The 21522-nt window shown below is 56.7% G+C and overlaps 1 protein-coding gene and 1 long non-coding RNA gene across 2 annotated transcripts; one reads left to right on the plus strand and one right to left on the minus strand.

Moving 5' to 3' along the window:
* Positions 1-1826: 1826 nt before the first annotated feature.
* On the minus strand, positions 1827-3975 carry LOC138804481 (uncharacterized). Its single transcript, XR_011365276.1, has 3 exons — positions 3258-3975; positions 2465-2671; positions 1827-1890 (listed from the first exon to the last, which is right to left on the minus strand). It is a non-coding gene; the product is annotated as an uncharacterized lncRNA (long non-coding RNA).
* Positions 3976-11279: 7304 nt separating this feature from the next.
* LOC138804501 (transmembrane 4 L6 family member 1-like) lies at positions 11280-18223 on the plus strand. The gene is made up of 5 exons (XM_069988790.1): positions 11280-11506; positions 13002-13091; positions 13186-13331; positions 15493-15673; positions 17563-18223. Exons 1-5 carry the CDS (start codon positions 11324-11326, stop codon positions 17575-17577), a joined length of 615 nt encoding a protein of 204 aa, XP_069844891.1. The 5' UTR covers positions 11280-11323; the 3' UTR covers positions 17578-18223.
* The last annotated feature ends 3299 nt before the right edge of the window (positions 18224-21522 follow it).

Genomic DNA, 21522 nt, shown 5'->3' on the forward strand with positions numbered 1-21522 from the left:
ACAGTAGCCATATTTTTTAGCTAGAACCTAAATATTCAGATACACCAGATTGCTTTATTTTTACTTACTTCACATGAATATGAAATAGTTTTTTTTCTGCTGGACATGTCATGTTTTAGACCTTTATCGTAGGAAAATTCAAAGATATTAAATGTAGAAGGAATGTAATGATAAGCCCCACATATCATTACACCTTAAAGATAAGTGTGTAAGTCATGGGTAATGGCCACTCACACAGCACAGTCCAGGCTCCAGCGAAACTAGTGCTTGGTGGGACGCAGGCCAAAGAGTAAGCAGATCCATGAAGGTCTTACAACGATGCCACAGATCTTTACAGGCCGCTGTGTCCTTTGGCCCTCTACGGAGACCCTATAAATGGCTGGTCCATGGGGAAATCACCTCTAGAATCCTCCTGTAGCATTTTGTGGATGGACTGGTGGGTGGCTGGCTGGAGGGGTAAAAGCCACCTGGGGGACCTTGTGTTGTTTGGGGGCTGCTGGAGCAGCCTCGAAGGGGCCGAGGAAGGAGCGGGCAGGAGGCTCCGGGTCCGTGTCGTGCGGAGTGAAGTTTGCGGGACTCCGCACCGGGGGTCACGTGTGCCCGTTGCACTTTTCTGGGATGCATTTGGGTGAAAGCTCTAGAAAGAATAATGCCACGATCTTCACGGAGGATGAAGGGAGAAGCAAAGCGCCACGATCTTCACGGAGGATGAAGGGAGAAGCAAAGCGTCTCGGGGCGGAGGGCGAGGCCCGGGTTCCTCGGTGGGGTTGGTGGATGTGTTGACCCCACGCCTCCAGGGCACAGACGCTCCTCTGTCAGAGTCCAGGGCAGAGCTGGGGCTCCCGGGGTGTGGACGGGGTTCCCTCCGTCCTCGGCTGGATCTCCCGAGCTGGGTGGCTGGCTGTGTCCGTGGGCGGGCCTGTCATCAACAGCCGTAAAAGCCAAATGTCTGCCGTGACCTCAGGACTGCCACAGACACGCGGGATATCTACTGTTACCCTACGACCTCAAGATAGTTCCCACGACGCGACCGTCTGGGCAATTATTTCACGCAGTGCGTGACGTGGCGCACAGCACTCAGGTCAACGCATCTTCGTACAGTTATACACACTGGCATTGCCCCTCACCCCCGCCCCCATGCCCCAAGAAGAGGGGAATGGGTCTCATACCCTCTGCCATCTGTCTGTCTGCCCTACTGAACAAACAGCACGTGTCAGCATTCATGTTTTGGGAACTCCCTCTTGAGGCTGGCGGTGTGGCTCAGCCGGTGGAGCGCGAGCCGGTGAGTGAGGCCGCGGGGACCCAGTTTGAGTCCCTCCTTACCCTTGGGGAAAAGAGCAGACTGCAGAAGCTTGGTTCTTCTGCCACCCCCAGGAAAGGGGGAGGGGGGGTCAGGCGGAGAGCCAAGCTGGAGGGGAGGGGACGCTTGCATGGGCAGTTAGGCAGGTTGGCAAGCGCAGCGGCCTTGACCGGAGCCAGCTCTGCCCGCTGAGTCCTCCCGGCCACCGAGGGCCCACGGAGCGGGCTCACGACCTCATCCTCAACTGACAAGCACTGCGTTATGGCCGAAGTCTGTCCCCGGCGGGGGCTGTGTCAGGACCCTCTGCTCACGTGGGCTTAGTCTTGGGGGGGGGAGCATCTCGCAGGTCTTCGGCGGGGCATGGACGCAAACCAGCCCGGGCATCTGACGAGTCACGCTGGTGGTTCTTCTATGCCCTCGGGTGCGCGGCCGTCCCCTTCCTGGCCTGGAGGACGCGGCCCACGCGCTTCCCCTCCCAGCCTGACGGCAGGCCTGGAGTTCGCGGGCCGGGAGCTGGGGGTCTCGCCGGCTCCTGGCTCCGTGGGTTTCCCAGCCAAGTCTGACCTTCCCCTAGTGGACGGCCAGGTCTCCTATGAGATTAGAGAAGGTACTGAGCTTCCCTGGCTCATCTCGAAGTCATGCCTGCCGGGGGGGGGGCTGGCACTCCGGGGAGTCCCCCCATCCCCCCACAGATGACCACCGGGCTCCTGGACCCCCCTTCACCCCCCTCCACCCCCTTCCAGTACCGTGACAGCAACCCCAGATTCTGCATCCTGCTCATGACTCCCATTTCACACACTCTCTCTCTCTCTCCCTCTCTCCCTCTCTCTCTCTCTCTCTCTCTCTCTCTCTCTCTCTCTCTCTCTCTCTCTCTCTCTCTCTCTCTCTCTCTCTCTCTCTCACACACACACACACACACACACACAAGCTAGGGGTTTCTGTTGAGTCCTTGAATAGTTTCCCAGAGCCAACCACAAAAATCACGTTGCATTTGAATTTGAAATGATTTTGCTCCTGGGAGTTCTTGCGGCAGGACCACGATGCAGTTTTGTTTGCGGTACAAAGAAACTTCACTTGGCTTCCAAGCAAAATATTCCCCAGCATATAAATCAGGCTGGTACGAAGAGTGTGTTTGTTATACAAAAGCTCTAGACAAATCCTCACCCGCTCTACTTGCGATAACTTGACTGGCAGCTTGCATCGTTTTGGAAACCATTGCTCCTCGTAGCATCCTCACCCGGAACTCCGAATGCAGGCTTTCCCTCCAAACATTTGACTTTGGCAGCCTGACTGTCTCCTACTTTTGGATGAGGGTGATTGCTACTGTGTTTTGCCCAAAGTTGGCTTCATTTCAGCAACAGTAGGAAACTCCTGAGGGAAGAAAAAAGACACGTTCAGGGATGGAATCTCATAGTGCTTATGCTCCTTCAAAGAGTGGTGATTAGGCCCTGCCTGCACACTACCCGCACCGAAAATCAGCGCTCCTCCCCACCCCCCCCCCCACACACACACCTGGGAACTCGTTTGTAACTGAATATGGACGTTTCAGCCTGGGCCGAGGGTGCTGTGGCCAATCTGAGAGTGAGGAGCCCGTGTCTTGGTGCCGTTATTTCTGTGTCTTTCGTGTCTGTGGCAGCCGTCTGGCTGCCTGCCGGCTGGGCCCTCTCTGAGTCAGGAGGCTGACTGTGGAGACCTCAGGGTGAACAGCGCCCCCTGCAGGAAGGTGAAGGGATGTCCAGGTGCCCGATGTCAGGAACGACAGAGAGGTCAGGTAATAGCCCCTCGGGTTTCGAGTTAAAGGCAATTGAAGGGGGTGGAGGGAGAGCGGTAGACAGACACCTCTCCATCAGCACACACAGCCCTTGTTTTGATCCTGACACACAGAAACTTACACTTGCAAGACAATTGGAAAGCTAAACACTGAATGGACATTTGAAATAAAAATGCTGGGACTTACCTATAATAGTCTACACCATGTCGTGCTGGTTATATTCTGTTGAAGACCTGGAGATGAACTAGCCTTATGCATCAGGGGCCAGGAGTCCTTGCTGGAGAGGTGGAAGGGCCTGCGGGTCTTTGTACAGCATTGTCATTTGCACATTTGAGGACAGGGGAGCATGGCGGAGGCCGGGGGTCTCATCTCACGTTTACTTGTCGGGTGTCCGGAGCCCCCCTCAGTTGGCCATCTTTTGGCCTTCCATCTGCAGCTCTCTGGAGGTTGCCTGCTGCATCACCAGCAGGAAGGCCTGTTCTGTGAAGTTCCCAGGAGGCTGCCCTGTATTTGACCGATGAGCAGCGCACATTTAGCACGGTGCCGTTTTGGTGGGCCGGGAAGCTAGCTGGGTAGATGTTGCGATGGAGAGCTCAGATCTCACGTCCAGAGTCCAGGAAGGATCTGCTTAGTACCTCGCCCAGGCTGTCGGCAGGACGTAGTCCCTGCTGGGTGTGCCGGACATCCAAGCCAGCCCGGTTAGAAGCCAGCCCCTCTGCCCTGGCTGAAGAGGAGAGGCAGGGGCCAGCGTCTGCCTCTGTGCGGGGGGACCAAGGGCAACGTGCCTCTCCTGCCCGGGCGTGCTTGACCCCCGAGTCTGAGGAACCTCCTCGGGGAGGCGCCACCCTGAGCGCACCGTAAGGACCCCAGACGATGTGTGTACCGCGGAGGCGTACCTCAGACAACGGTTCAACGCCCCGGTCTGAGAAGATCGCCTCCAGATCACTCCGGAGGCATTATCGGAGCAAATCACGGCCCTGGGGCCGGGCTAAGGGTTTCTTTCACTTGAGACGGCTCGGGCTGCCGGGAGGGCTCCCAGAGGAAACGGTGTGCTTTTGTGAGCTAATGCAGAGGAGGGAGGCATGGCTGCGTGACTCAGCTCCGTAGAACCTCAACTCCCTTTCTGGGGAGGAAATCTGAGGCGTGGCGTTTATATTAAACTCGAGGGTGAAGTCTGTCCAGATGCAGCTCTCCTGTGCCTGGGATGAGAGGCGCGAAGGAAGGGCACTGCCCGCCGTGGCCAGCAGAGACTCTCATAGCCGGTCTCTGTCTGTCTGTCTGTCTGTCTCCCCACTGCTCCTTGACTCGGCTATTCCTGATAAAAATCCCCCAGGGCAACAGCAGTGGTAACCTGAGTTTTCTGCTCCCTCAGTTTCAGTGGGAAGTTTGCCATGCTGGAGTCTGACGTCCATGAGAACCAGTCTCGCAGCCGGTGGCCGGGCCGCGGGCCTGCGTGGAGGTGAACTCACCGCCTGGGAATGGGGCTCTGGCACGGGCCCTCGTGGTGCCCTCCCGGGCTGCGTCCTCACCCCCGAGGGCACTGAAGTCACCAGCGGGACAGGACAGATGTGCAGCGGGAAGCCGTTCTGCTCAGGGCTCGGCCGCATGGCAATGCTCCCGTGGGAAGTGTCTGGGCCGAGAGCCACCGCTCCCCCAGCCCGACCGCGGCAGCCCCCAGCCGGCACAGGGCTGGGACACGAGGTCAAAGAGCAGGTGGGGAAGGGCTCTGGCTGGAGACCGCCCGCCAAGGGAATAAGTGAAAATAGGTTCCTTCCTTCCTCCTGCTCCCTTGCCCTTCCACGACACTCACAGTCCTACTTTGTGTGCTAGACTGACCTCAAACTTGTTCTCCTGCCCCTACCTTCTGGGCGGAGTGCTGAGATCACAGGCCTGCACGGGCATGCTGGGCTGGGACCTCCCACCCTCCCTCCTGCCCTGCTCCTAGGAGACCCTTTCATGAAAACTGCCGCTGTGGCACGTCCCTGGGGTGCCAGCAAGACCGCGCACTTGCCGCTGGTGAGCTGTCTGCCGGAAGGGGACCGTGCGGCCTCGTGCTGGTGGACCGTCTCCCTCACTTTAAAATCACCATTCTAGTGAATTAGACCCAAAGACTGACGCGTCCCAGAATGACGCGGCAGAGGGGTGCCCAGTGCAACATTGCTCCATCTTGGTGGACCTGTTGTTCTCCTCAGGCCTGTGAAATAGTAAAAGTGAATCAGACACTGAGTCAGGCCAGGCCTGCCCCTCCGCAACCTTTTGACCTGGGCCCGTCTAACCCACACGAGCCTCAGTTTCCTCCCCGTGACCTGCTGACCTGCTGACCAGCTGGCTGCTCCTGTGTGTCCCTCCTGTCCCCCCTGTGCGGCCCTCCCGGTGTCCACAGAAGCTGCGTAATTATCACTCAGGTCCCATGGGCGGCTGGGATTCAGGGAAGGAGGCCAGGAGGCGGGAGGTCAGGAGACAGTCCACCTTCCCTCCAGGAGACCCCGGCCACACGCCGGGGAAGGGGAGTTGAGAATCTGAGAACTCCTCTTACCTGCCAACTAGATTGAGGATAGACTCACACTCCGGGGCCGTGGCTCACACCTGCCACCCGAGGCACCCAGGAGGTGGAGGTCAGGAGGGCCGTGTTTCCACGGCAGCAGCCTGGGCAAAACGTTCATGACAGACCCCCCCCCCCATCTCAACCAAGAGCTGGGCACGGCAGTCCGTGCCTGCCATCGCAGGGATGCAGGAAGCAAACATAGGAAAACTGAGGTCAATGCGGACAGAGCCAGACATTATTAAAAAAAAAAAAAAAAAACTAAAGCAAAAATGGATGGGGACATGACTGAAGTGGTAGAGCACCCGCAAAGCACCTGTGAGGCCCTGAGTTCAAACTCCAGTACCATTGAGACACAAACCCACCGATACCACCGACAGAAGAACAGATTCGTTTCATGTTTTAGGGTTTAACCTTTGGGATTTCCTCTCCGCTGCGACACACCCCTCATCTTTCAAACTAGTTGGACCCCCTAGGTCAACAGACTTCTGCTCTCGCTGGGCTAGAATGGGGATGTCAGACCCGTCCCCCACAAAGCGTCCCCCCCCCCGCGCTCTACGGGCCGGTGTGGTTTCGGGAAACGGTAGGCCTCTCTCAGGAGGGATCCCCAGCTCATCTGCCAGACTCCAGCTACTACAAAGGCCACGGGAGCCCTGCTCCCGAAGTGCTCCTGCGTCCTCGGTTCTAGGCACATTCCGGAAACCGCGGAGCCCACACCTCCCGCAGGGAGCGGATGGCCCCCAGAAATGAGGACTGAGGCCTAGGCCCGTGTTTCCACGTCTTTACGACGATATATTCCACGCAGGAGAGAATGCCGATGACACCTGCCGTTCCGAGCCAGTCTTGGTTCACATGGTGGTTTCCAGAACCGTGCGTTTTCCTGCGAGTGGCCTGGCTCTGCTCTCCTGTGGGGAGGGGCTCTCTCTGCGGCATTCTGGATGACATTCTCTTTAGTCATCTGTCCTGGGCACCCAGGCTGATTGCACACTGGGGCTCCTGTGAGCAGGGCTCTCTAAGCGCGGGGTGTGGGTGTCTAAGTGCTGACTTCAGTCCTAGGTATGCATACACGAGCGGAGATCAAGATCCCAGGCTATTTCTATTTTTAGCCTTTGCAGAGAGTTCCACGCGGATCTCCATAGCGGGAGGGCTACTTTACCTTCCCGCCCACACTGTACATGCGTTCCTCTCCACCCCCATATCCTTGCCAACCGACAGTTGCTTGCTTTCTTGACGGCGGCAGTTCTGACTGGATAAAACAGATTGTCCGTGTGGTTGGGGCTTACATTTACCCGATGGATGAAGAGGCTGACGTTGTTTACTGTGGTTATTAAGTACTTCGTCTCCTCTTTTGAGAACTGTCTGTTCAGATTTGTCCTGTTTTTGGTTGGTTGGATACTTTGTTCCTTAGGTGTTTAATTTGATATATTCTGGATGCTGATCATTCACCTGATGAATCACTGGAAGATTTTCTCCTGCTCTCTTGATTCTGGCTGTTTACTTTTCTGTGCAGAAGCTTTTTTTTTTTACTTTAATTTTTTATGGTTATTAGGATAGTGATATACAAAGGGGTTAAGGTTACATGTCAGATAAGGAGTAATCCTTCCCTCGCTCTCTCCCAGTCTCTCCCTCCCACTCCCCATCCACAAGTCCTATCTTGGGTTTTCAACAGTGTCCAATGCTGCATTTGTTCACCTTTTGTCCCTCCCCTATTTGCCCCTCGTATCCTCCCAGAGATATATCAACAAACAGAACAAAAAGAAAAGAAAGCAAAAACAGCAAAAAAGAAAAAAAACACCTCATCTCCATTTCCTGGAGTTCATCTTGATACGTACTACTTTGGTCAGACGCACACTGGTGCTTTGTATTCCTGTCCTGAAAGCGTCCTCCTTTGGTCTTACTGTGTGTACAGAGATCTGTATAACGTATGTGTCAGGGTATTTGACATCAAGCTTCTGCCTATGGGAGAAACATGCCCCATTTGTCTCTCTGAGCTTGGCTTCCCTCACCTAGCATGATTTATCTTAGGTTCATCCATTCCTTGAAGATATCTTGTTCTTTCTAATGGTAAAATTCCACTGTGTACAGGTACCACATTTTCAGAACCGCTCCTCTATTGTAGGACATCTGGGCTGTTTCTACAACTTAGCTGTTGTGAATAGTGCGGCAGTGATCACCGATGTTGGAGCGTCTTGACGGTATCCTGGTTTGTGATGTTCTGATCTGAGTCGATGCCCAGGATTGGTTTGGCTGGGTTATAGGAAAGATCTATGTTTAGTTTTTGAGGAACCTCCAGACTGCCGTCCAGGATGATTACACTAGTTTGCATTTCCACCAACAGTGCAACAGGGTTCCTTTTCCCCACATCCCCGCCGACATTTGTTGTTCAAATTCACGGTGTTGGCCAATCTAACTGGGGTGAGGGGGAAGCGCAGAGTCGTTTTGATTTGTATAGAAGCTTTTGGAGTTGATGCAATCCTAGTAGTTAATTCTGGCTCTTATTTCGTGAGCAGCTAGAATTCTAGTCAGAAAACAGTTGCCTATCCCTCTGTCTTCAAGGTTTCCCTGTGTCCATGGCTTTAAATGTTTTTAAGTCTTCTATTAAGTCTTGGACCCATTGTGACTGATGGGAGGCTAGCTTTTGGTCTTCTGCATGTGAATATCCAGTGTTGCCAGCACCATTGGTTAAGAGGCTGTCTTCCCTCAGTGTCTGTTTTTGGCTCCTCCGTTGGGAATCAGGAGGCTCTAGCTGTGTGGGTTTGTTTCTGGGTCCTCCGGTCTTTTCTGCTGGTCGGTGTGTCTGTCTGGAAACCTGTGTATTCCACTGGCTCACAGCAGCTGTGGCCAAGCAGGCCCCTCAGGCAGAGGCCCAATCAGGGCTGGACAGAAAGAGTCAAAGAGGGAAAAAGGAGGCTCCCCTAGTCTCTGGGTCCCATGGTCCCTCCACATTCTTCTCTGGCCTCATGATTAATGCCCCTTGGGTTAGGGCGGCCGAGCTGGTGTCTGTCACTTGTAATCAGAAAGCTCTAATGAGCATGGCTGCTACCTCTGAATCACAATGTTTGTTATGCTCAAGTGAGCAAGAAACTAGTGCCTACCCAGCAAGGGAAGGAAAACGCCCGAGTAGGAGGCAAGAGAATCCCCATACCCTAGAGAACCACAGACTATGGGTGTCAGCTCAAGGTAACCCATTCCCATGGACTGCTGGGGGGAAATCAGCACCTATGGTCTTAACTCTGAAGTGGCCGAAGTGGCCTGGGTTTAGCATCTGAGTCCCTTCAACGTGCAAACCCAGTTCACACAGACACAGACACAGACATGGACACAGACACACACACACCTACTGGTGGTGCGAATGATGAGAAACTGCAAATGTAACGTATGCAGAATGGATACCGAGTTTGCTAACTTTTCATACAGTATTTTGATTTTGCTCCAAAGCAAACGACCCGGGAATGGCACACTCTCAGCTTCCCTCCTCGTTTGAACAGATACGTGTTTGCTTGGCAGGCAGGCCTTCACTGGGAGCCGCGCGCAGGCCTGGTGTGGCTAGTGACGGTGTCGTTATGACGAAGAGGTCACGGTCGGCGACCTGGGGCTGGCCTGGGGGGCGGGAGGAGGACTTACCTTGGAGCACCTGTGGTTTGAAGAGTGTGGTGTTGTCAAACTGCCAGTCCCGAGCACCCTGGGGGGCGGGCAGGCAGGAGTACTTAGTGTAGGGAGGGACGCAGGCAGGGGTGGAGAGGTCTAGGGCAGGGGAATGGAGTCCAAAATGTAGGGCTGACTCTCTCCACCGCTGTCAGGGTGCTGAAACATCGGTCGGGAAAGATCATACCGGAATCGGGGGTGCTGGAGCTAGGGGATACAAGAGTCCGCAAAATGAGCTACCAGTGGGGAGGACACACACTGCGGGGAGACGGGGTGGATGGTGGTAGGAAGCCATGGCAAGCGGCGTGGGTGAGTGACGCGCCCCGCGTCACCCCCCTCACCACCCTGCCATCACCCTGTCCCCGGGCGGCTTCCCCGGGCCCCTTGCAGGCTCTTGGTGCCGTGGGGCGCTCTGCTTCACCCCCAGGTCTCTCTCCTGACCAAAGGAACACGGCTCTGTGTGCTGCTGTGTTCCCAGTGTGGCGGACTCCATCATGAGCCAGGGAGGGAGCAGAGGGGACGGGGAATCAAGGAACGGCAGAAAGTGAGGGACAGATGGGTGTAGCATCTCTGGCAGGGGCAGGGAGGAGGACGTGGGGCGGGGCCGAGGCCAGAGCCGGATGAAACTGGACCCAGAGGGGCTCCGCAGAGAGAGTCTGTGCCCAGACACAGGGCGCACAGCTGGGGAAAGACCAGGACCCCCTGGGTAGCATCACAGGGAGATTGTTAAGAAGTCCTGACAAAGCCTCCGGGAGCCCACATCAGAGCCGTGACCCCTGCCGGAGCCCACCATCATACCACATGGAACCGGACGGTCCTGACGAGGAGGGCAGGCCAGGGGCCTGGAGATGCCCCCGACCTCTTCTTACGAGAGATCGTCCTCATTCCAGCCTGGAAACGCCTCCCACCCCACCTCCACCGCAGTGTGTCCCTCATGCCCTGTGTCTTGGGGACCTCCGGGGGCGGGAGGGTGCCCGGCCTCAGCGGGAAGCCACAGACAGGATGCGGGCTGGGGCTGGGTCCCCGGGCAGGGAGGACCAATGATTCAGGCGGCGTACGAGGGCCCGGACTGCTGGCCGCACCCTGAAAATCCCTGTTGGCTGGGCCGGGAGGGAGATGGGTGCTGCGGGTGGGGTCCGGATACACACCCCACGGGGGGTGCACCCCGGGGAGTCCACAAACCCCCAGAAGTAGAAAGAAAGGACGGTGTCTCCTGGTGTGCGCGGACCATCTCCATTTGTCCGCGGTGTCTTCCCTCTCCCCTCTGCTGGGTGGCGAGGCGCCTGCTCAGCCCCTTGCCAACCAGGGCCCCCCCTCTTCCCCCTCTCCTGCACCTTCCTTCCCTGCTGGGCTTGGCAAGTCTGCGTTTGTTAGGTGTTTTCTCCCTCCTTTCCCCACGTCACAGGTCTTCTTCCCCGCTCCGGCCTGGCACCGTGCTCGGGGGGGCCCCGGGGCCACGGCTGGCTGGGCGGCAGATCCCTTCTGCAATCAGATGTCCAGAGAGCAGGCGGGCTGCAGGCAGGAGGAAGAGGAAGGCTGCTCTGTCATTTTCCCATCCTCCCCCCCACACCCCCGGCGCCGCCTGAGACCCCTGGGTGACAGCTTGGGCTTTTTGTCTCTAACAGACACGGAAACGAGTTCAGCGCTCAGGAAGCTTGCCCAGGGTCACAGTTAAGTTGGTGCAGAGGTCCAGGGGTATAGAGGCTGGACTGGAAGCCGTCCAGAGAGCATGCAGAGCATGCAGTGGCTGGAGAGCTAGGCTCTGCCTTCCGGGTGAGTCTGCCCTGTGGAGCAAGCGGGGCACAGAGAGCTCCGGGCGGAGGGGCTGTCATTTTCTGGGCTGCCTGGGGCCCAGGCTGGGCCACCCATCTCACCCGGCCGGCTGTCCCCGGGACTCCTCTCAAAGGCAAGGCCCCACCTCTCTATCCTGCCGGTCTGCAGCCAGGACCAATGAGAGCCCAGGGCTCCGTCCGGATGACAAAGCACCCACGGTATTTAAGGGCAGCCGGGCCGGGCCGGGAGCTGCCCTGGTGTTCTCTCGGAGCAGGAGGCACAGCGGGACTCGATGGCCATGTGCTACGGGAGGTGTGCCCGCTGCATCGGGCACTGTCTGGTGTGGCTGGCCGTGCTCTGCATGGTGGCTAACGTCCTGCTCTATTTCCCCAACGGGGAAACAAAGTACGCCTCGGAACACCACCTCAGCCGCTTCGTCTGGTTCTTCTCCGGCCTGGCTGGAGGGGGCTTGCTGGTAAGTGGCCGGGGGAGTTTGACAACCTGGAAAGTCTCTCTTCTTAATGAGCAGGTTCATGCTTTTCTGTGAGAAGAAACTTGCCTGTGATGTTTATTTCCAAAAACCTGGGATCTTTTGTTCGTTGTTTTGCAAGCAGATGCCCAAAGGCTGTGTTGAACGTCCCATTAGTTTAATAATAAGTTGCTTCACAAAACCCTCTTTCAACTAAAAGCTATCTTTTTTTTTCTTCTTCTTCTCTTACTTAAACAGCAGGTTGAGGGGTGATGTAGTTTCTGGCCAGGGGACGGGGGGGGGGTGTCACTCAGCATGGGCTCTGGGGGGATGGGAAGTTGGTGTGGGGCTCAGTTTTGGGTCCAACTTCTCTACTGTTAGCTCCAAGGTGTTGGTGACAGAGGAGAAATCCGAGGATGGAGTGAACTGCTATTTACTAAGTAGGGAGAACTCTTGCCTCGGGTGTGGAGTCTGTGAAAGATCGCTGTTAGCAGGATGGGAGCTGGGGGTGGAGTGTGTTGTTTTTTCCAAGGTTTGTTTTGAATCGAAGCAAGGGATTTGCCCGCCAATCCTGAGAGCCGAAGTCATCAGCTTCCCGTGGAAAGAGCGTGGAGGAACTTGGGTTAGCTGGGGTGAAGCATTTTAAAAGAGAAATTGTATGCGGTCATTAATGCCATACAGACATTTTTTTTTCCCATGCTAAAGTAAGAGACGTCAAGACATTTAAATCTAGTAGATGAATGAGGTGTGGTGAATCTGCTTTGAAATTAAACATCACTATTGTTAGGACAGACAGGACCATGGTAATGCCCTACTTAAGTTTGCACTTCAGTTTCTTTTGACCTTGAACTTCAGGTAATTCACACCAACTTATGAAGCATTGCAGTTAGGCTGGCTAAAACAAGTGCTGTGTAGCCCCAGAGAGAGGTGGATGGTACATGTGTGTGTGTGTGTGTGTGTGTTGGTTCTGGGCTCAAACTCAGTACCTGGTCGCTGTCCCTGAGCTCTTTCGGCTCAAGGCTTGCACTCTACCTCTTGAGCCACAGCTCCACTTCTGACTTCTGGTTGGTTAATTGGAGGTGAGAGTCTCACAGGTTTCCCTGCCCGGGCTGGCTTTGATCCTCAGATCTCAGCCTCCCGAGTAGCCAGGGTGACAGGTGTGAGCCACCCTGTGGGAGAGGACATTCAAGTCTGTGAGATTATCCAAGATTCTCTGGCGTGCTCCATCGGGGGGGAAAGATCCAAAGTAAGGCGGGGCTTCCCAGCTCAGAAGCAGAGTTCGTACCGGTGTCTGCTGTGAGCTGGTGAGGGACGGGCCCAGCCCTCACTGGGCCCGACCTCATCCTCCACCTCCTTTGATGGCAGGGGACGTAGTTGTTTCTCCTCTGCCCCCCGCATTCTCCGAGGTCCTCTGGGGCCGTCCGCCCCTCTGCGTGGGGCTGCCCCCCTCAGCCCGGGCCGGAGGCGGAGGGGCGGACGGTGGCGATCTGTCTCCTGGCAGGTGCTGCTCTCGGCGTCCGTGTTCATCGCGCAGGAGGAGGAGGACTGCTGCGGTGGCTGCGGTCAGGAAGACTGCGGCAAGAGCTGCAGGGTGCGTCCCGCTGTCCCGGGCAGGGCGGGCCGGGGCCACCCCGGACGGGCTTTGAGGACGTGGGCTCACCCCCCCCCCAACCCCGTTTCCACAGACGCTCTCTTCCATTCTGGCTGCCCTCGTCGGCATCTTGGGATCCGGCTACTGCGTCGTTGTGGCCGCTCTGGGCCTGGCAGAGGGACCCTTGTGCATGGATTCCCGCGGCCAGTGGAACTACACCTTTGCGGACATGGATGGAGGGTAGGTCGCCGGGATCTACTGGGCGCCCCCTCCCTGGGGTTGGGTCTCCCGGGCCCAAGTGTCTCCAGGACAGGTCGCCTAGGTCCCCGGACAGCTGGGGCCTGTCTGCAGAGCACGTGGCTGGGCAGCGCGCCCACCGGGCACACCTTCTACCAAAGCGAACCTGCCCCACCCCACGCGCACACTCCTGCTATAGAAATCACGGTACGCAAGCGGTGGGCGGGATCACGCTGTCAAAAGCAGGAATAGACGGGGGAGGGGGGTATCCTGTCCCGGCTCCCCTTTCAAAGCTGAGTTTCGAAGGGTGCTGTTTTGAGCGTAGTGAGCGAAAGTCACATCAGCCATGAGCGGCGTTGCCCTGACGTTCAGGGTGGTGTCCGTGGCACGGCACACGTGGAGGACAGGCAGGTTGCGTGCATGTGCGCCTACAGACATGTTCTCCACGAGATCACAAGCTTGTGACGCGGTAGACCTGTGCTTCTCTGGGAACGGGAAAGCCCAACGAGGCCTCTCTGCGTCCTGATGCTTCATCTGGAGCAGGATGCCCAGGGGATGGTCCAGGGGAGGCCCCCACAGGCCTCACAGCCGCCACCCCCTTACACCCGGCCGAGTGGACCAATGGGCAGCTTTTCCAGGAAAAGCTTTGTGATGGAGACGATGATTCATCTTTGCTCAGAACCTAGTGTGCTGGTACACAGCGATGATTCACACGCACACACACACACACACACACACACACACACACACAACTGCCTCGCGAAATGGCCTCTAAAATAAGTTGTGATTTAGGCAGCTGGAATGCAGGCAGGGGAGGAGGCATTGTTCATCTATTTTTTTATAGCGTTTTTACGCCCCTCCCACCGAGCCCTCCAGCTTCCTGTTCTACATCATTCCTCATGTAAAGCTGTCCAGGGAGTTCAAGATGGGGAGCGGCTACCAGTCCCCAAACATCAGCTAGCTGCCAAATAATCAAAGACAATTTTTTTTTAACTTGGTGGCCTGAAAAAAAAAAATCCAGACTTTTATTCCCACCAATAAGCAGAGAGGCTGAACCAGCAGGGTGGAATTTTTGTGTGCGTGTTTGTTTTAAATCAACGAATTGAATCTCCAGTTGGCTCGAGGAACCGTTTCCACGTTCGGGGTCTGGTTCCAAGCTCCTTTGTTCTCCCTGGGCAGGTGGAGAGAGCGATAAGAAAGGAGAGACACCAGACCTCTTTGTGGGGCTGAGTCAATCTCTGATTTTCCCACAAGATTGAGTCTTATTTCATTATGAATGCAAATGTCCAATTGGATAGTGAAGGCTGAAATTCCAGGAAAGTAACCCAAGGGGGAGGGTTTTCAGATATAAAGCACATCCAGGCATGTGTCTATCTCCTAAGTCCAAGCTGCACGGGAGGCCCACCAGTGGGCTCTGTGACTGTGTGTGTGGGCACAGCACAGGAGTGCAGAAGGGAAATCAAACTAGCGGGGCCTGATCCTCCTGCTTTCTAATGCAAATTAGCCCACGCCTTAAAAGCCAAACATCTCAGTGAAGAACCTGAGCATCTGAAGTCCCTAAACCTGGCAGAATTCGGATAATTCTTTTTTCCCAAAAGGAAATAATAAATGGGAAATTTAATGAAATGATCTAAATTATTGTCTTGAAGATCCAAAACAAAACCCTCACCTACAAGTGTCTTATTGCTGAGAGATAATAAGTATGCAGCAGTCAGAGAGCAAAACTATTTTCTATACTTTAACAGGCATTTATTTTTCCAGATCTCAGTACACACACACACACACACACACACACACACACACACACACACACACACACACACACACACACACACACACACACACACACACACACACACACCTCTTTAAACATGACCGAAGTATAGCCCTTGTTTTTGCTTCAGTTGATTACAGGAAATCCTGTGTCTTTTAGAGCATACAGGCACCATCAGGGGTCCAACACTGTTAAGTGTTCATGGTATGCTTTTCATCAGCGCTAGGTCTGAGCTGGACGCCCCCTTTGTGGCTGGCTTGTTGTGGAGGCTCTAATGGACCAGCAGCAGTTTGCCGTCTCCCCTCCTCCCCCTCCCCCCGCCATGTATTTTTCTGGGTAAGAACTCCCTGGGCGTGCTCGTGCATCAGGAGTTTCTGGCTCTGCTCTCAGGTACCTCCTGGACAGCTCCACCTGGTCCCGGTGCCAGGAGCCTAAGCATGTCGTAGAGTGGAACGTCACCCTGTTCTCCCTCCTCCTGGCCCTCGGTGGAGTTGAATTCATCTTGTGCCTCATACAAGCCATCAATGGAGTGTTTGGAGGCCTCTGTGGGTACTGCTGCTCACGCCAGCAGGTAAGGCCGCCACCTGCTTCATTGCCTTCTTTCCATGGAAGAGAAACAGGCAAGCCACACACGCACAACCGCCGGCGTGGTGCAAGTACCTGTAACTCAGCTACCAGGGAGGCCGAGACCAGAGGATCCTGGTTCAAGGCCTGGACCTTATCTCACAAACAAAACTCAACAAAGACTGGGTCTGTGGTTCCCAAAGGCTCGGGAGGCAAAGCTAGGAAGACAGTGGTAGAGGCCAGCCAGGCAGAAGCATGAGACTCCCATCTGAAAAATAACGAAAGCAAAAATAAAAAAGGGCAGGGGGAGTGGCTCGCGAGGTAGAGTGCCTGCCTGGAGTTCCAACACTGGAAAAGCAAAAACAAACAGGCTCCGCTACTCGCACTTGCTCCTGTGCTGTCTTTGCGGCAAGCTGTCCCGGCACCCGTGCTGGTCAGCAGGAAGCTCGTGCTGCTCCTGCTCTGGTCCCAGAGACACACACGTGTGTCCAGACTCCCCTGTGATGTGTCACGTTCCTGACCCTGCCTGGGTCGTTGTGCTGAGCCTGTTTTCCAGAAAAGACTCTGTGACTCAGAGTTCAGACCCCACCCCACCCCCGGCCCCAGGTTGTCACACCCTGAGTGGGTTCTTCTAAATAAGGAGTCCCCGACGCCATGCCCGGGCCGTAGACGAGCACCCACAGAGAGCCTTTCTGTGCGAGAGAAAGCCAGGAAACACCTGCTTCCTGAGGATGCGCGTTAGGGGAGGACTACGCGTGTGTGGGGTGGGGAAAGTTCTAGCTCAGTGCCCTTCTGGGTGATGCGTACCCGAGTCCGTGGGGGTCCCAACGCTGACTCGATGGGGGTCCCACAGGGGCCGCCGGAGGGAGGGGGCTTGTCCTGTCTTCTTCCACAAAACAAGGTCAGGCCAACAGAAGCTTATTTAATTTAAAATCTCTAAACCACTTTCCCCTCTGAACTCTGGGTCTCTCTTAACTTTTCCTTTAAAAGGGGAGTTAAAAAACAAAACTCTAATGGAAAGTAAAAGTGCACCGTTGTGGCGGTAACTATATGGAAATTTCCTACCGTTTTTGAAGGGAAGTTAAAATAAAAGCCTGGTTTTTCTTATCGGGCAAACACAGGAAGATTAATGATTTCTTTTGGAGCCTGCCAAGTTTCCATGACAAAAGAAAGGGGGCCTTCAGCACAGGGACGTTTGGGGAGGGTGGAGATGCCCCCCCCGCCCCGACAGGGTGCGGGAGCTGGGACAGGGTACGGGGCAGGGCCGGGGTGCGGGGGCACTGGGTTGCTGAATGCAAACCTGTGCTCAGCCCTGCAGCTCGTACCAGGCAGCCGGGGCGCTGGTGCCGGAACGGAACGTTATGGGAACAGGCAGAAGCAGGGAGTAGAGGAAGCCACCTGTGGTCTGCCCTGCGGGGGGCGGGGGGACACCCCAAGCTGGGAAGGTGGCTTCACCTTGCTGGAAGACAACAGCATCTTTCAGACGGGCAGGGCTCCGGTGGAGGGAGGAGGCTCGGGCAGGTCACTGCCACTGAGCCACGCTGGTGGGAAAGCCTCCTGGCATGTTTTTCTAAACCCATAAGCTGAGAGCCCTGCACACACACACATACACAAGCATATACACACAACGCTCACACATGCACAAGACACATGCGCATGCATACAAATGCATGCACATACACTCATACCCACATGCACACATATGTACACGTGCACGCGTGCACGCGCGCACACACACACACACACAGAGCCAGCCCAGCCCCACTATCCCTGTTCCCTGAGCAGATTTTACTAGGGTGGATGGAGCGGGTTTGTTGAGGAGACTGGGTGGTGGTGGAGGGACGTTGTGTCTGGATGGCCCTCACCTGGGCTCATCACATTTTATTTTCTTGACAGAGATACGACTGCTAAGACAGAGCCGCCCCGCCGAACGCAGCTCCCTATATTTATATACTACTCGTACTACTGGGAAACTCTGTGCTCCACTTTCCACTCTGCCTTTGTACAAGAATAAAGACCGGCGTCTCTATGAGATCTCAGTGTTTCAACGTCGCAAAGATGATGATGATGTTTTAAGGAATGAGAAAACATAAAATGGTGCTCTGGAGATAGTTACCAACCGAACAGCCTCTGTGTACCGGGGAGAAGCTAACTGTCATCGTTAGGACGAAGTCCACTGCCCGCCCCCGCTGTGCGTGGGCACGCACACACGTGCTTTCTAAGTGAGAGGTGTCGGGTTGCTTCTCCTAAGCCCAGGCAGAGGAAGGCCGCAACCGAGGCTGGGGTCTGCACCCTCGGCCGGCTCTTCCCTGCACGCATCCTCCAGCCTCCAGCAAGGGGCCTCCGGGCCTCTCTGCTCTGAGAATGCCCGAGGCTCGGCCTCCTCAGCACGAAAGCTCTTTGCCCTGCAAAGACAAAGGGCGTGTGCCACGAGAGGAGGACCAGGGCAGAGGACACGGAGGACCGGGAACACAGCCACGGGTCACCGACGTGGGCGGGGGGGGAGGGGGGAGAGGCCCCCTCTCCCCCCAAGGCTGGCTTGTTGGAGACAAAATAAAACGTTCACTGCCACTCTGCTGGTGTTCGTGGTCGTGGGTCTTGGTGTAAGCTGCTGTTTCCCCCCGGCGTCTGCAGACCTCTGTGGCTGGGTGGGGGGGGGTTCCCGCCCATCTTCTGTCTCTACCTTGCCTTCCCTGCCGTCCTCAACTCCTTCCTCTCCATCAGATTGGGCGAGCTGGGGACCTGTGGCTAGACACACAGCCTCAGACCCCAGGAGAGGCAGGGAGGGCAGGGTGCGTGGAGGGCAGGGTCACAAGCCAACTCCCGTGACCACGCGTCAAGAGTTCAAGGTCACCCCTCACGTGGACACGTGAACTTTTCTAATGTTCGGAACAGATCACTGCTCCACGGGACGAGGTGGTCAGATTTCGCACTTGAAGGGAGCGCGGGGCTGCGTGCGCCTCAATCTGTAAACAGGAGGGCTCCCCGGATGCACCAGTTCCCACTCCGTCCAGCCTGGTGCCAGTCCCACGCCTCTTCAGGCCGCAGGCCCACCCCGCTGATGCCCGCCTCTGCCTGCTGGGCGCCCACGCCCGCGGCCACCCGTACCCACGCCCATCGCTCAGGCTCAGGCCGACAGCGCCGGCCCTGCCTCCCAAGCCGGTGATGGCCCCGGAGACTTGAAAGCACAACCAAAGCAGCCGGCCGGGGATGGTGCCAGCCCGACTCCAGATCCTCCCTGGGCTAAAAGCAGTGGCCGGGCAATGCGCCGTCGCTGACACCCATGCTGCCTTTAGGAACTGCTTCTTTTCCATGCAGTGGCAGGTACGGGACTGCCCGGCTGTGAGTGTCGGCCTGGTGCCCACACTTCACCACCGCCCGGGTCGGGGCTTGGGGCCCGTGGCCCCTCCCAGCCGCCTCCCACCACGTGCAAGGCTACTGCACCCATCAGAGCACGCTGCCCTGTTCCACCTCCACGGGTCTCCTCCAGCCTTGTGGCAACTGCTCCCAGCATCTTGCTCTCCTGCAGGTCTGGTTTTTCTCCCTGAACCCTGTGCTCACCTCAGAAATATCCCCAGACCGACTGCTGACAGAGCCCTGTGTGCGGCTCTGCCCACCCCCCGGGGGGGCGGCTGGAGAAGGCGGGCTGGGGGGGCGGGGGGCTCTCTCCAGGGCTGGTGAGGAGTGGGGTAGAGCTGGCTGAGGAAGGTGTGGTACGTGGTGCTGGTGTTGTCCGCTGAGGAACAGACGGGTCCACTAATGAACGACGCAGTTCTTAACCTGGGCAAGGCTCTTCCGGAAGGGCGGAAGAGTAAGAGCCTCGCATCCGTGTGGCAGGAAGAGGGCTGGCCGGCCCAGATCACCTGGTCACATCTAAATCCCTGTGGCTGGAAGTCTGACTTGGCTGCGGTGGCGTCTCTGCGTGCTCTGGCTCTGAAGCTCTTCCGACGATTCCGATGGGCCGCACGACCGTGCTCCAAGGGGCGCTTTCTAGAATCTCCTCTGGGGGTGTTCTGTGGCCCACGGTGGCTGTGGCTGCTCATCTGCACACCATTCCAGGCCGTAGGCCTCTCTCCAGCCTGCCTGGCAGGAGGCACCCACAGACCGGTCACCAGGGGACCCCTGCGGCCCGGCTGCTTCTCAGACCCCGTCCACCCTCAGGCAGAGGTGGCTCTGCAGGGCCTGACTCCAGTCCTGCTGGAGGCCCGCGGGACAGCTGCTGGACAATGCCCGTGTGTTCATGCTGGGCCATCTTTGGAGCTCAAGGACCTTCTGCAAACATTAACTCACTTGTTTGAAAACGTCTGTGTTGTGGGGATGAGATCATGTTTACAAAACGCTTGGCGTTCCCAGAGTGAGAAGCCCGCATGGGTGGGGGGGAGGAGGGCAATCTGGGAGCTCTGGGGGGCTGGCTGCCTGCTGGGCACCCCAGTCCTCGTGGGGAGGGCTCAGTGAGGCCCTGTGAGCCCAGCCCCCCCCCATGCTCTAGTTGTGTTACCCTAAGCAAGTTCCTCAGCGTCTCTGTGTCGCTTTCCTCCTTTGTTTGGCCGGAGGAGATAAGGTGTCGGGATGAGGTAAGGTAGGTGAGAACGCTGCTCAGGGCGGGCACGTGGCGTCGGCCACGCTCAGGAGCTGACCGGCCCCATCTTGGGCTGACTCTTTTAAGAGCCACTGGTGCAGTTAGACATGCACAGGAGGAAGCACAATCCCGATGAAGAATCCAGGACGTGGGGCTGGGAAGGCGGCTCAGTGGTAGAGTGCTCGCCTGCATGCCTGAGGTCCTGGGTTCGATTCCTCAGCACCACATAAGCAGAAAAAGCCGGAAGTGGCGCTGTGGCTCCAGTGGTAGAGTGCTAGCCTTGAGCTGAAGAGCTGAGGGACAGCGCCCAGACCCAGAGTTCAGGCCCCACGACCAACAACAACAACAAAAAATCCCGAAAGGTCCAGGACACCAGCGGCTCACACCTGTAATCCCGGCTACTTAGAACCTCATCTCCACAGAGAAATCTCAGCATGGTGATACACACCTGCCATCCCGTTACAGCAGGAAATGTACAGAGGAGGATCACAGTCCAGGCTGGCGGGGGGCGGGGTGTGAGACCCTATCTCATAGCAGTGCAAAAAGGGGGGTCACAGTGTGGCTCCAGCAGCAGAGCGACTGTCAGGCCCGTGTTCCTCTACCCGGATCCTTGATGTGGATACAGAGAAGAAAACTTGCCACCCAGTGCTCGGCCTCATGAAGAGGACGGACAGACGGGGGGTCTGAGGACAGGTGACTCGGTTCTGACTTGGAGCTTCTGGGAGGAAAGAGCTGGGGGTGAAGGGCAGCTCCATTGGGGCTGCACATCAGGGGAGACATCGCCCCGTGAGGAGCCCAGGAAGCGTCTCCAGTGAAGCAGCAATATCAGGTGACCAAGAGGCGCAAGGATGGCGCTGGGCCCAGGGGACAGTTAGCCTGGGCCACTCACCGGAACCACACGGCTGGCAGACTGCTGGACTTCATTCTAGGCCAACGGCACAGAATGTTCTGGGTCTTACAGAGTCTGCTCACACACGGAATGTGAGCGTGTCGGTCTGAGAGTGAGTGGCAGGCACCACCCTAGTGGGGCGGCGGGGGGCACGGGTGGTCGGCACACCGCCTCTCGCTCTGGGGTGGTCTGCGGCACGCGGGGCAGGGCGGCAGCTTTGAGGGAAAGCAAGTGAGAGCGCAAGGCCCTGAGTCCCACCCCCCTCCCCCGGCCCCGGGACGGGCGCTAGACAAAGAAACAAGCCTAACAGTCTCTGGGTAGAAGAAAGATGAGGTGAGCTCACAGGGACTATTTAGAACAAGGGCTACAGTCCTGCGTTGGTGGGGTG

The sequence above is a fragment of the Dipodomys merriami genome, unplaced genomic scaffold, assembly GCF_024711535.1.
Source record: "Dipodomys merriami isolate MVZ:Mamm:240054 unplaced genomic scaffold, mDipMer1.0.p SCAF_367, whole genome shotgun sequence".
Lineage (NCBI taxonomy): Eukaryota > Metazoa > Chordata > Mammalia > Rodentia > Heteromyidae > Dipodomys > Dipodomys merriami.

Excerpts from the sequence above, each read along its gene's own strand:
- LOC138804501 (XM_069988790.1), top strand. The coding sequence starts at position 11,324 with ATGGCCATGTGCTACGGGAGGTGTGCCCGCTGCATCGGGCACTGTCTG. Across the intron at positions 11,507-13,001 it reads TGGCTGGAGGGGGCTTGCTG|GTGCTGCTCTCGGCGTCCGT; the intron begins GTAAGTGGCCGG and ends GTCTCCTGGCAG. Across the intron at positions 13,332-15,492 it reads TTTGCGGACATGGATGGAGG|GTACCTCCTGGACAGCTCCA; the intron begins GTAGGTCGCCGG and ends CTCTGCTCTCAG.